At 40.2% G+C, this 12,737-nt stretch overlaps 1 protein-coding gene across 2 annotated transcripts in view; it reads right to left on the reverse strand.

Moving 5' to 3' along the window:
- The window catches only part of RPS6KA2 (ribosomal protein S6 kinase A2), a 282,009-nt gene that overhangs the window by 13,365 nt on the left and 255,907 nt on the right, over positions 1-12,737 (reverse strand). For both annotated transcript variants that reach the window (XM_066546696.1, XM_066546697.1), the window contains 3 exons: positions 4,958-5,047; positions 3,325-3,483; positions 2,003-2,164 (listed from right to left, as the gene is read on the reverse strand). In XM_066546696.1, coding sequence (XP_066402793.1) covers positions 2,003-2,164; positions 3,325-3,483; positions 4,958-5,047 — 411 coding nt within the window. The remainder of the gene's footprint in view (positions 1-2,002; positions 2,165-3,324; positions 3,484-4,957; positions 5,048-12,737) is intronic.

Genomic DNA, 12,737 nt, shown 5'->3' on the forward strand with positions numbered 1-12,737 from the left:
CTTTATCCAGAAGCACCCTACTGCATCAGCAGTACAACAGCCTGGCTTTTTCCTCCTCGCATGCAACACGACTCGCACTAGGTGGCAGCGTGCCTCTTTCAGATAGCCTTCATCTTTGCTCTTGCTATCACCTAAACCCCAAATTAACTGTTTCCAAAATAAAGGAGATCCAAGTGGGCAAACATGTCCTCCTCCTTCGGTCACCGCCCTCTTTGTTACCAGCTCAGCTGATTTTCTGCCTCCTTAATTGGTTTCATGAGCACGTGGCAGACGCTGCAGTTGGACTCGGGGAACCTGAAAGTCAAATCTAGGCTGGAGGGCAGCATTATATCACAGGTAAAACATAAAAGCACTTAAGGCTTTATGTAAGCTCTCTGCCAGTTCTGATAATGTTTCAATTAATCTCCTACGTCTCCTGCATTAGCAGGACCTGTCTTACTCATCACAAAGGTCTGGGAGTGTGATTTCTGCTTTCAGTTCTAATCAGAAGAGTCTGATAATGAAAAGAGAAGAGCCCATCATGAAAAATAGCTACACCTATTTTAAGCATCTTGTACCTTGGAGGAAATCTGAGTGCTTCAAATTTTGCAACCATGATTTTTTTTTGTGGTTTAGAAATTGAATGGCTGTGGTGCCACACAACTTTTTCAATCTACTTTGATAATTTTAAACAGCTCATTCCCATTTCTAAAATGGAAGCCTAACCAAACCTCAATAAAAACCCCAAAGCAATCTATCTTGGCAAAGGAACAGGTTTTTTTTTTTGATTAAGAAAATCTGTTTTGAATTTATACTGCCCTGGCAATGGTCTCTATATAACAAATTCTGATGCTGGAAGGCTATGATTCCTGCAACTTTTGGTATCATCAAAGGATCCTGTACAGAAAAATCATGCTATTTTTTTTTTTCCCAGTCACAAATGAACACTGCATGGGAGAAAGAGAAAACTTAGGGAGAAAAAAGACTGTTAGATGATACCAACTGAGAGACACTAGTATTTGACAGTAGAGAAGAGATGAAGTATTGAAAGACAGTAGTTTTTTGTTTTCTTATAAGGACCAAAACAAGCAAAGGAAGACACACATTTGAAGCAGTGTATTGCAAATACTAAAATTTTTGATTTTCATCCCTCCAAGAAATGGGTACTTACCCAAGAAATTAACTTCTTGTTCCTTCATTGTGAGGAAGCAGATATAAACATCTCATGGGTCAAATACAGCAAAGAGCCCAAGCCATAAAACACTGTCTGACCCACACCCACTCCTGCAGGGCTGCATGAAAGGAACAGCACTTGCCAGTGCAGAGACACCTCTCCCTGTGCTTGGGACAAACTGGTCTTCCTTCACTTTCCTGTCTGTAAAAATGAGAAAGCATTTCCTACATCCCCCAGAACAGGGGTGAATTTGTACTAGGAAAGTACAAGAGGAGAGATGTTTCTTTAGCTCAGTGAAGTCAACAATAAAACTCTCACTGATTTCAGCATAATAAGGATTTTGTGCAAGGATTTTTTTTTCAGTTTTATCACAGACTCCTGGAATAGTTAAGGTTGGAAGGGTCATATAGTTCAATCTCCCTGCTCAAGCAGGTTCCTCTAGAACACTCAGGATTGTGTCCAAATGGCTTTTGGATATCTACAGAGAAGGAGACTCCACAATGTCTCTGGGTGACCTGACATCAAGATTTCCCTCTTGAGCCTTAATCCTGTTCTGATGCAGTGCACTAAAGGGAAAGCAGTCTGATCAGAAGCAGCTAGAGAAAAGAAGATATTTATCCCAGTAATGAGCCAAAGCATTGCGTGCACCAGTCCAAGACAGACACCAGCTTCTGTCAGGAGAAAAACAAGTGCTGTGACAGGAGCAGGAATAGGAAAATTATGGTAATAGAGGCTGTGCAAGTGCCAGTAGCCTGGTTTCTGCCTTTCTCCTCTCACAAAGGCAGCAAGGGAGGAAGGACTGCTTCCTAGGACACACAGACTACTGCAGGCTTTGAAATGTGATCCTACCTCAGGAGCCACAAAGTTGGCTGTGTAGCAGGGAGTCATGAGCAGCCCATTCTCCGCTCTCAGCTGCTTGGCAAACCCAAAGTCACAGATCCTGATAGAGTCTGGGTTTCCTGACTCATCCATGTAGAGGATATTACTTGGCTTGAGATCTCGGTGCACAACCTTAAGAAAGAACAGTGAGAAACAAGTGAGAAGAGGAGGTCAGGGAGCATTAAGGCTTGGCTGCCATTTCTGGTCTGCTGGTTGGGGTAGGTCAAGAGCTCATGCCGAAAATATTTCAGTTTTGGAAAAAAAAGTTATTTAAAAGTCTTGGAGAAATGAAGGGAAAAAAAGTCAAAGTCTGTTAAAATGAGAAACAAAATGTTTGACAGCCTCTGCGGGTGTATTGAGATGGAGCTGCTGCTCTAAGAGGAGGCAACTTCCTGAGGGTGGCCAAAGTGGGCTGTTTTACAAACATCTTGGTGGCAGAATCTCCTGAAGCTTGATGGCCCTGAATACCCAGCTGAAAGGTGAAGAATAAATCACATCATGGGAGGAAAGTGTGTAAGGGTCTTCTTGTGGTTTTCCATGTGAGTAGCTCATATCTGAAAGGAGGGATTACATTCTTTCTTAATTTCAAAATGTATTCACACAATTTCATGTGACTGTGCGTTTTACCAGACATGCTGAATTTCAGTGGCAGGAAAACAGCCTTTATTTGTTATAGCAAGACTGAAAAATTTCCATGAAAGCATAGAAGCCAAAGGACAAAATGCACTTTGTTTTAACATGAAACAGGAAAAGCAATAAATATTTGACTAGTTATTCAAACTGCTTGTCCCTGAAATGCAGAAAAGGGGAGATTTTTCAAACTTGTATATAGAGCTTAGACTCTAAAAGTCAGATTTTAACAGCATGTCAGAAGTCTTTCCCATCAGCTGCTCAAACTGTCACTTCATTTGGAGAGCTGAGCATTTGATTTTCTACCTGTCTGCTGATTCAGCTACCCTATCTGAAGTGTTGCTAAAAGTTCAGATCCTGCAATAATGATTGTGATAAAAAGCCAGCAACTAATATCTCAAGAAAGTACATGAACTTGAAAATCACTGCAGTGTGGGAAAGAAAATACTACTTTGACATGCTTCAGTTCAGTGAAAAATGGAAAAAAAGCCAATGACCCTATTTCACAAACCAAATGTAACTATAAATATTGAGGTAGGATTTTTTTTGGGGGGGGGAAACATATTTACATTTCAGAGAAGCAAAATCACAACTATTTGTGATTTCAAGAAGTTGAATTTTTAGAATGATTGGTGCAGCTAAGCCAAAAAAGCAAGGCTTACCCCCTGAGAGTGTAGGTAGTCCACAGTCCTGGTGATGGTGCACAGCACAGCGCTGGCCTCCCGCTCTGAGAAACACTTCTGCCGAAGGATGCGGTCCAGCAGCTCGCCGCCCCGCATCAGCTCCATCACCAGGTACACGAACTTCCCATCATCATAGACCTGCAACAGGAACACAACAAATGCATGTCTTGGACCCATCAACTTGGTACAGGTTGGTCCTCTAACCACAGTGTTGGCTTGCTTGTGTGGGAAGCTGCAAGAAGAAAATATCAGCAAATGCGTGGGAAATGGGCTCCTTACGCTCAACAACTAAAAAGAAAACTTTATAAAATGACTTAAATCATCACTTTTTTCTCATGTCTGTAGCAGCTTGCTGATTTGTCCTCACAGAAATGTAGCTTTCCTGGTTTTCTATCATGTCAACAGAGCAGGCTCATCTGTTAAAAACAGCACCACTCCACACAGCTTCAAATGTCTGCTGGCTCTCACCCAAGCATTCTTCTCAGTAGTGTTCTCTCTTTCCACTTCCACAGGGTAACATTTGCCATTTCAAATATCAATATTTCCCTTTGACTCATGATCAGCTAAAGAGCTGTATTATACTGTTAGCCAACATTTGCATCTAATGATATTATTTAGCTTATATTTGCAATTCTGGTGAATATATTGTTGGCATCAGCTGCAAGACATATTTACATTCAATGTCAATGGCAGTTGGTAGAAGAAATTTTATAATTTAAATTGGAGGATAACCATTTTCATGTCAACATCCTTTATCTGGACTGCAACAATAGGCAGTGTTATAGTTATCAATTCTAAATGTTTTTGGAAAGGAATATAAAAACTTATTTTATTAAGATTTTTTAGATACACTTTAACACTTAGGAATTAGGTGAGACTTTCACTGAGGGCATGTGATTAGAAGATTCTTATATACTTTCCTAAGGTCTAAACCACAATGTACTGGCCGCTGACACAAGCAGGATATGTTCTGTAACTTTGAATCTGACATGGTGTGGACAATCTTAGGTGAGTCTTCAGGCAGCTAAAGTAAAACACCTCTGACCAAAGGCCATTACTTCATTTAAGCATAGTGAAGGATTATTTTTTTCATATGAAATGCTGAAAAAAGTACCTTAATGGCTGCTGGAGTAGAAGGCAAATAGTCCCTAGCATTAAAACACTATTGGGGGAATCCTAATGACTCTGTGATCTCTCCTCTTCCCAGCAAAGCAGACAGTACAGGCTGCACAGGAGTGGCTGCTGCTTGAAAAAGATCATCCCCCTGCCCAGCCACACCGCTGTGTGTATTCAGCAGTGCCCCAAAACACCCAGCTACGGAGATCCCCTTTTACACAGTGCTGCAAACCCAAACCCATTTTTTCCTTCTCCAGCACTGTGCCCCTTTGGTTTTATTTAAGGTTTGTTAGACAGTAACTGGAGAATATATAACCTGACCAGTCTTTCCAAACACTATCCAGTAATTGGTTAAGTCATGTTTTTCTCCTTGATTTCAATGGGTCTGGTTTTAGCTCAGACCTTCAACTGAAGAATTTTCCAGACATGGACTGATAAGTGAGCGTGATTAGAAGGTGAAAATCATTTAATGCTGAAGTGCTCAAAGACTACTCACATCTTTAAGAGTAATGATGTTTGGATGCTGTCCATATCGCAAGAGTATCTCAATTTCTTCAGAAGGGTCTCTCTTGCTCTTATCAATTATCTGGAATAAATGAAGGACAGTGTAGTCAAATACCAGTTAGCAGCACTAAGCACAAAGCAACCAATTCCTACAGTTTAAAGAAATTAATATTCAAAATTCTTCTATTAATCATTATTCTACAAGAGGAGAGCTCAAACCATGTGCAAATGAGAGCCATGCTGACTGCCTGCCAAAGGCAGATGGAGCAATAATTAGTTTAGATTCCGGAGGCGTAGGCCCTCTTTTTAATGCCTACAGTTCTGTTTACCCATAAATAATGGCAGTTACAAGAAGTGCCATTTAGAAATTGAACAACATTGAGAGTTTTAAAATAATCATAGTTTTAAAATTACCTCTTTGACATAAAAAAATGATAGAATTGTAATATTGGCATATGCTTGTATATATCCTGATAAATTAATAGAAACTAATTGTCATATGTATTTGTCAGAAATTAAAATGTATGGATATTTACTGTCAGGGGAGATTTGAATTGAAACTATTGGTAATCATTTGGCCCTTCGGTGCAAGCTGTTGTAGTGAACAACAGAGTGATCAGACACTGTATTTGGCCATGTAACCAAACTCTCTACCCATTCCTAAACTGGAAAAAAAATCTGCTTCATAGATCACTTCTATGTAGTCAGTGTCTTTTGCCTTATTAAAAAATATAGTAAGACATGCAAAATTTTTAGTTTTGTATGTAGCAAACCTGTAGCAACAGGTCTTAGAAAAACATGACACATGACACCTGCTGCTTGGAGAGCATCACTGCATGAAAAGCCAGCGATCAGGAGAGCACTGACTTCTCCTCAGTGGTTCTGCTAACTATATTTGCCATGTCAGGTAAAGGGCTTTAGTCATTTGTCCAGTTGAGAGCACTGATTAATGTTTCTCATTTTGTAGATTTAAATCATAAATAAGGAATAAAAAAATAATATTAAGAGAAATCTCTGCATTTTGGAATCTCAAAAATAACAGCACAGGAAATGGCGAAAGACTCATTCAACTAGAAACTCATTAGGAGTACACTATTTTGTCTCTATTTCTTATTGCTAGAAAACAACAGCAGTACTTTTGAATAACAGGTTAACCAAAGTGGAATGGGTGGCATTTTCAGAAAATTATTTCCACTACTGCCTTGGATTTCAAGGCTTTCAAACTTAAATGTGGTTAGCTCTCTCCAAGAGCTAAGCAAAGAACACAAGTTTTAAATTATGATGTTAGCAGGGAAAAAATAGCTTTTTGAAAACCTCTTTTGCTAATGAGGATAAATGCCTGCCTGCTTTTTAATAAAATATATGCATTTTTCATGGTTTATTTATGGTGATACAAATTCAAGTACATGAGTAGAATCATATGCATTAGCCATAATAATGCATAACTGAATATAAATCAGAGGTTTCATAGTCATCATGACTGGTATGTATGTGTAATGATAACGATGGTCAGAAATTGTCCATGGCTCAGGTATGCCTCTGAGGCCGTATCAGTGATTTGATTCTGAATTAACAGAAGTGTGACAAATGAAAGTGCAACAGGCAGCTGATGCAGGTAAATGGTTGTTGCCCACCTTTGAATAAATAAAGCAAAACCTCAAGAATAGGTGAATGAAATAAAGATTTCTGCTGTTCTCCCAGTTTTGTTGAGACATTACGAAGAAGCCAATGTAGCCCTGATGGACCCACTCCACGTGAGCACAACCACAGTGACTAAATGTGTCCCACTCAAACAGTAAGCCTAACATACAAGAAGATCCTCAGGGCCACTTCCTTGGCTACACTGATAAACCTCTTGTCAAGTTACTGGAGAAGCTCACGTGTGCCCCTGTTAGTATATGCCTGCCTGGTACAAGCCAGCAGAACCTACTGTGGCAAGTATTACCACCAGTGTGAAGGACCACTATCCCTGTGCTGCTGTAGCAAGCTACATATTCCAGATTCCTTTTCTGCTGCAGTTCCCTGTGAAAGCAAATATCCAGAGCTGTGGAAAATTTTAAGTGACTATTAATAATGCAGGACTATAAATGCATATATACGGCCTAAAAAAATCCAAACCAAAAATAGTCTCAGCTATTGACAAAACTAAAACCAACATAACCCGAAGCACTCTGCTACTGATGTAGTAGCAACAGCAGCAGATGACATTTAATGCTTCTAATTCACAAGATGCAATGTAAATACGAATTGCAAGACAGTCCCACTAAATATGCATGTTTTTTGTTTTAACGTGTGTGCTACCTGCAATACACTGATTACATGGACAAACTGCCCCAAACTGCACCACAAATCATTGTCAGAGTTGTGAAGGAACCTGCAAAATTCCTCTCAGTCCCTGGGCAGTCTAATTGGACAGACCAGAACCATTTTTCTCCTCAACAGCAAAAGATTGTCACCCTGCCAGTGCCTCTCTTCAGTGTGCCTGTGACTTACACTTGGCCCCCGACTGCTAAAGAGGCAGAGGGGGTGACTGCTGCAACTTCACCAGAAATCCCTCTGCAGCTCAGACTGGCTGCAGTATGCACAGTTTCTTTATTTGTATGCTGCAATGGCCACAGCAATCCATTAAATAAATATGCCCCACAGCTCCACTCCTGTGATATTCCTGATCGTCCTTTTCACAAAGTCATAGAATCATTTAGGTTGGAAAAGATCTCTTGAGATCAGCAAGTCCAACAATTAACCCAACATTGCCAAGTCCATCATAAAACCAAACTGCCTTATTTACATGTTTCTTAAATGCCTCCGAGGATGGTGATTCCACCATTTCCTTGGGCAGTCTGTGCAGTGATTTACAACACTTCCACAGAGTTTATTGGTGTGCTGTTAAATCCACCCAGAACTTCCTATGGTAAAAAGAGCATTTGCCACCCTGGTCCCTGTCTCCTCTGAGACACTGTATTTTGCATGAATACAGACTCTTCTCTGTTCCTCTCTGGTAGAGCCCATGAACCTCCTGCAGCTCTTCCTGTGCAAGCAATGATGTATTTTCTTTAGGAGACTGATTTTGATTTGAATTCAACTAAAATGTACTTATAAACACTCTCTATTACAGAATTAAGGGAAGATCTCAGCTACTAGTCCTGAGAATTTGAGTAATATGTCATGATGCTACTTTTCCATTTCTCTCTTTAGATGTGTGGTGAAGAAGACCAACTCAAAAATTCACCATAAGGTATAAGTAACTTAACTGAGAATGTAATATGAGCTCTGCTGTACCTTGGCTCAGAAGAGCTGTGATGCACAAGGGTCATCCATTGCCCTTCAGAAGAGAAAGAAACTGAGCCATAAAGCAAACAGACTTTTTTCTGTGCATTGGACACCCAGGGATTGCTCAGAAACTTGTCTGTGTCAAATAGTGTAGGAAAGAATTTTAGAGTAAAATGGGCTCAGCATAGTCAATAGTGTCCTTTGTTCTGACCGGGGATCTGTTTGTTCTTTTTCACATCATTTATGTGACTAACTGAAAGGAAAAGGTGCATTTTCTTTCCTCAGTGGGATTTAGGGTAATAACAAGATATTTTAAAATGAGTCAAGCTTCTTTAAAGGACAATACTGAACACTTTCTCTATCAAGGAAGAAAGGAGCAGGACAGAATATTTTCAAAATACCAATTAATGCATCTGTCCAGTTTTTACAAGTCATTCTACAAGTCTTCTGCATGGAAAAAATCATCTAATTCTCCTTTACTAATAGGTTTTCAATAGATTTAAGCTTGTCAGAGCAGACTAATGAGTATAAAAGAGAGTATCAATAAAATTCTGTGTGGGTAAAGCCTTGCTGAAATTGGGATAGCAACTAAATAGACAGTATATATATTTGCTTGCTGCCTTTTTGTGAAGGTATTTGCATGCTTCCAACTGTGTAGATAAATCTCTTCTTCTGGACCTTGTTATGCCATCAGCAGATGTTGGAGCCTTCAGCTGTTTGATACCACCCACCAGCTGGGACTTACAGCCCTTACAGCCCTGCCAAAGAAACAGTACGTGTGAGCACTCCCTAATCCACTTTCAGTGAACCAGCCCTGCTAACACAAATTGCCTTTTCCAGCATTGAAATTAACCTGAATGACTGTGCATGAGAAGAATGGAGAATGGCTGTGTTTCTCACATGGAGTTCTCCATCACTACAGTTGTGAGATTGGAAAAAGGTAAGAGGTGGGAGGAGACAGTTTAACTGCCTTTGCTGTCTGGAAAACGAACAGCCTTAAAGAAAAGGTGAGAGAGAAGCAGGAGAGTGAGAAAAAGGAGAGAAAAGAAACATGAGATACACTGATGGGAAGAGCAGTGACGTGAGCCTGAGGAGAAAGGATGGGGCTCTGGCCAGGCTGTGCTCGAGCTAGCAGCAAGGAAACTGCTCTGTTGGGTCTGTCTGTGCTAGGGAGAAAGGACCTTGTGCATCTTTAGTGACCAAACAATTAAATGATCTTTTAATCTGCCTTGTCTTCAAGTGCCCCAGGTGACCTTTCCTGGCAGCTGAAACAGAGATACCAGAGTATGAGCTGGGGCAGCTGAGCTGCTGGTACAGCCCCAATCTGCTGTTCCAGCTGCAGCAACACGAAGTCCAGCAGAAGGCGGGGCAGACACCTGGGCATTCTCCTACCTTGTACAGCCACACCTGAGGCTGCCAGTGCATTTAGGCACCTGGATGATATAAAGCTCCTTTTAACCAGCACTAGGGAACTTTGAATGGCTTTGTGAAAAAGCCATGCAGGAGGAGGAGAATTTCATATGCTTTTTAAAGCTGCTTTTTTTTTGTCATACACAGTTTTTTTCTCTAGTCTGTTTGGAGAGTAAGCATGGGTTAATAATCTCCTTTAAGAACAGATTCATTACATAGTGTGATGTGATAGTCTTTGTAAAAATCCCCTCCTTTTCTGGGAAGGGAAGGATGAGCAAAAGGAGAATTAATTTTGTGTCCCTTTGCACATTATAACTACATTGTGATGTATTTGAAAATTCAGGGCACCACTAATGGAACTGACTATAGGTGGGATTTGCTTCTCTTCTGAAAAAAGGAAGTGTGACAGCACACAGATTTTAACCTGACAGTTTCATCTACAATACTAATTCTAATGGAAGTGTCACAGAGAGAGAGTTCTGCAGTTCTGTGCTGCTGGAAAATATACAGGTTTCCATTTCAGTAATATTTCCTTCTAAAAATAAGGTCTATTCATGCCAAGCATCTGTTTTAATTTGGTTCCTTTTTTGATGTGAAATAACTCAAGCTGGATGAAAATCACTGCAGAAAGGCTAATATTATTTAAAAGAACATGGTATAATTTTAAATTTAAGAGGTCTCCAATGAGAACTTTTCCAAGCCTAATAGTTTCTGAGGGACTATTTGCTGTGCTATTAGTTTTGATTAGTTTCAGAAATTCCTTCCCTCTATCCATGCTTAAGTCTTTCAGGAAAATAGTAACTAAAAAAATGACTATTAAGAAGAAACAGGCCTAATTAGCAATACTTTTCTGAAATAAGGACTGCCCATCTGATCAAGCCATGCAGGTGAGACATTAAACATTTCTGCACACAGAGCATGCCCACTTGCTGACACCATTTACTGACTTAGCTTTGCACTCCTAAGCTGTCAGCTGGAAGTGTTAATTAACTGCTCTTGTTAATTAGCACTTATAGGGTAGCACATGTTTTCTAAGCAGAACAGAAACATTAACAAATTTATTTCAATAGCACACATAAAACAGAAAAGCTCAATTTAGGGAGAAATCTTCAGTTTTGGAAGCAGAATGGATTGGTGGGAAAGGCTCTGTGGTGTGTTCAGTCTGCCCTGCTCTGCACACAGCCTTAGATCAGACTGATGAGTTTTAAGTCCATAAAGTAACTGCAACACTGCTCTCACCTTCTACAGACAGCTTCAGAGATGGAAACCAGTGAATCATATTCAGAATTTTTAAATGGGAAAAATTATTACATCAGTATGGAACACAAATGCAAGAAACATAGTTTGAATGGCCCCAAAAGAGAAACAGAGGCACAAAGGACTGAATTCTGTCCAAAATACTTTAGGTATTTGGCAAGCATATTAGTGAAGAGAAACATGATATTATTAAGCTGTAGAAAAACTGCTGCCTGATCCAGTGTCTCAGAAAAGATCTAGTTAGCAGAGAGAAATACCATATTCTTACATTCTTCAGAGGTTCAGCCATGCCAAGGAAAGACACACTGAGAGCTTTGTGATGAAATGGGAAGGAGGCTGCAGGAACCCTTAAACCAGAGATGTACAACCACTACACACTTAAGATTTGTTTGAAGCTGAGATTAAGAGGTGGCCTGCACACATTTCTGTATTTCTACCTGCCCGAAATGCTTCGACCCCATTTATCCCAAAAGTCAGCAATGGTTCTTGCTGCTAGAAACAAGCTGGCTACTTGTAAAAATGCTCAAGCCACTCCTGCCTCTCTGCCCTGCCTTCTCCCACATCCTTCCAGCAGAGCCCAGCACTCTGTGCTGGCCTAGCCTTTCTGAAGCTGTAGCTGCAGCTATTCAAGCAGTGTCTGCTTGGAGAACTGACTTATTTCTGTGGGGAGACTAGCTGGCAGAAAGCACAGAATCACAACATGCTGTGTTGGAAGGGACCCATCAGGATCATTGAGTCCAACTCCTATCTGAACACACTCAAAACAACAGAAAAGTGAGACCCAATGAAGTTTTGCAGGTATTCTAGAAAACCCAAATCTTAAAAAATGAAGATATCATTATGCTGCATCCTGTTATGGTGAGTGTATGGAATGACCCTGGTCCGGGTGGAAGTCAGGTCCTTTGATTAAGTTTTTGAAAAGGGAAAACCAAGAAAGCCTTCAAAAATACTCTCACAGATCAGATGTAAGATCCTCATAGACAACAATAATGCATCACCCTTTGCTGCTTCATCCATTTTACTGTAAATCATTTTCCATGACAGCTAGAGGACATCTTCCATGCTGTTTGCAATCACTCATATTATGGCAATGAGCCCTTATTAGGGCTATTAATGCTGGTTTCTTTGCAGAGCACTCTAGAAAACAGCCCTCCCTATGCCAATTCAAAGAACGACAAAGATTTGTGCTTAAATCTGCTCTAAAGCCTGTATCTCCTAAATGGCAGCCTATAGGCTACCAAATTTAGTGCTCCACTGCCAAAAAGCTTGAGTATGCTTCAGACACTCAAAGCCATCTTTTACCTGAGTGTCTGGGCCACGTTATTTCCTGATGCCCAGCTTTATAAACCAAATTTAATGGGAAAACCTGATAAGTGTTTTCTGTAGTCTATCAAGGTAAGAAGGGGTCTTGTACCTTTGACCCTGCATTTTGTAGGGCTACATTTCCACTAATATGACAAATCCAACTGCTTGGCATGTGAAGGGGAAGACATCCCAGTCATTTCCTTGAAGAGTCTGCTTTACCAACTGCTCTCACAATCAGACTTCTTTTCCCTGTAACTCCTTTTTTTAGCTTCAAGACATTCTGTCTTCCCTTGCTGTCTTTAGCAGCCAAATGGTTGTCATCCATCATTTATATCACCTTAGTGATATTTATAGATTTTGATCGCATCCCACTGAGCTCTTGTCTGTCTTACATCACATGTATTTGTAGCTCTCTTGATAGAGCTTGCCTTCTAATTCTTGCATATTTTCTGCTATAAATTTTCTCTAATTTATTTATATTCTGTCTTAAACCACAGATATCAAAAGAGCACATGATCTCACAGGGTTTA

This window comes from Molothrus aeneus, chromosome 3 (assembly GCF_037042795.1).
Source record: "Molothrus aeneus isolate 106 chromosome 3, BPBGC_Maene_1.0, whole genome shotgun sequence".
NCBI classification, from domain to species: domain Eukaryota; kingdom Metazoa; phylum Chordata; class Aves; order Passeriformes; family Icteridae; genus Molothrus; species Molothrus aeneus.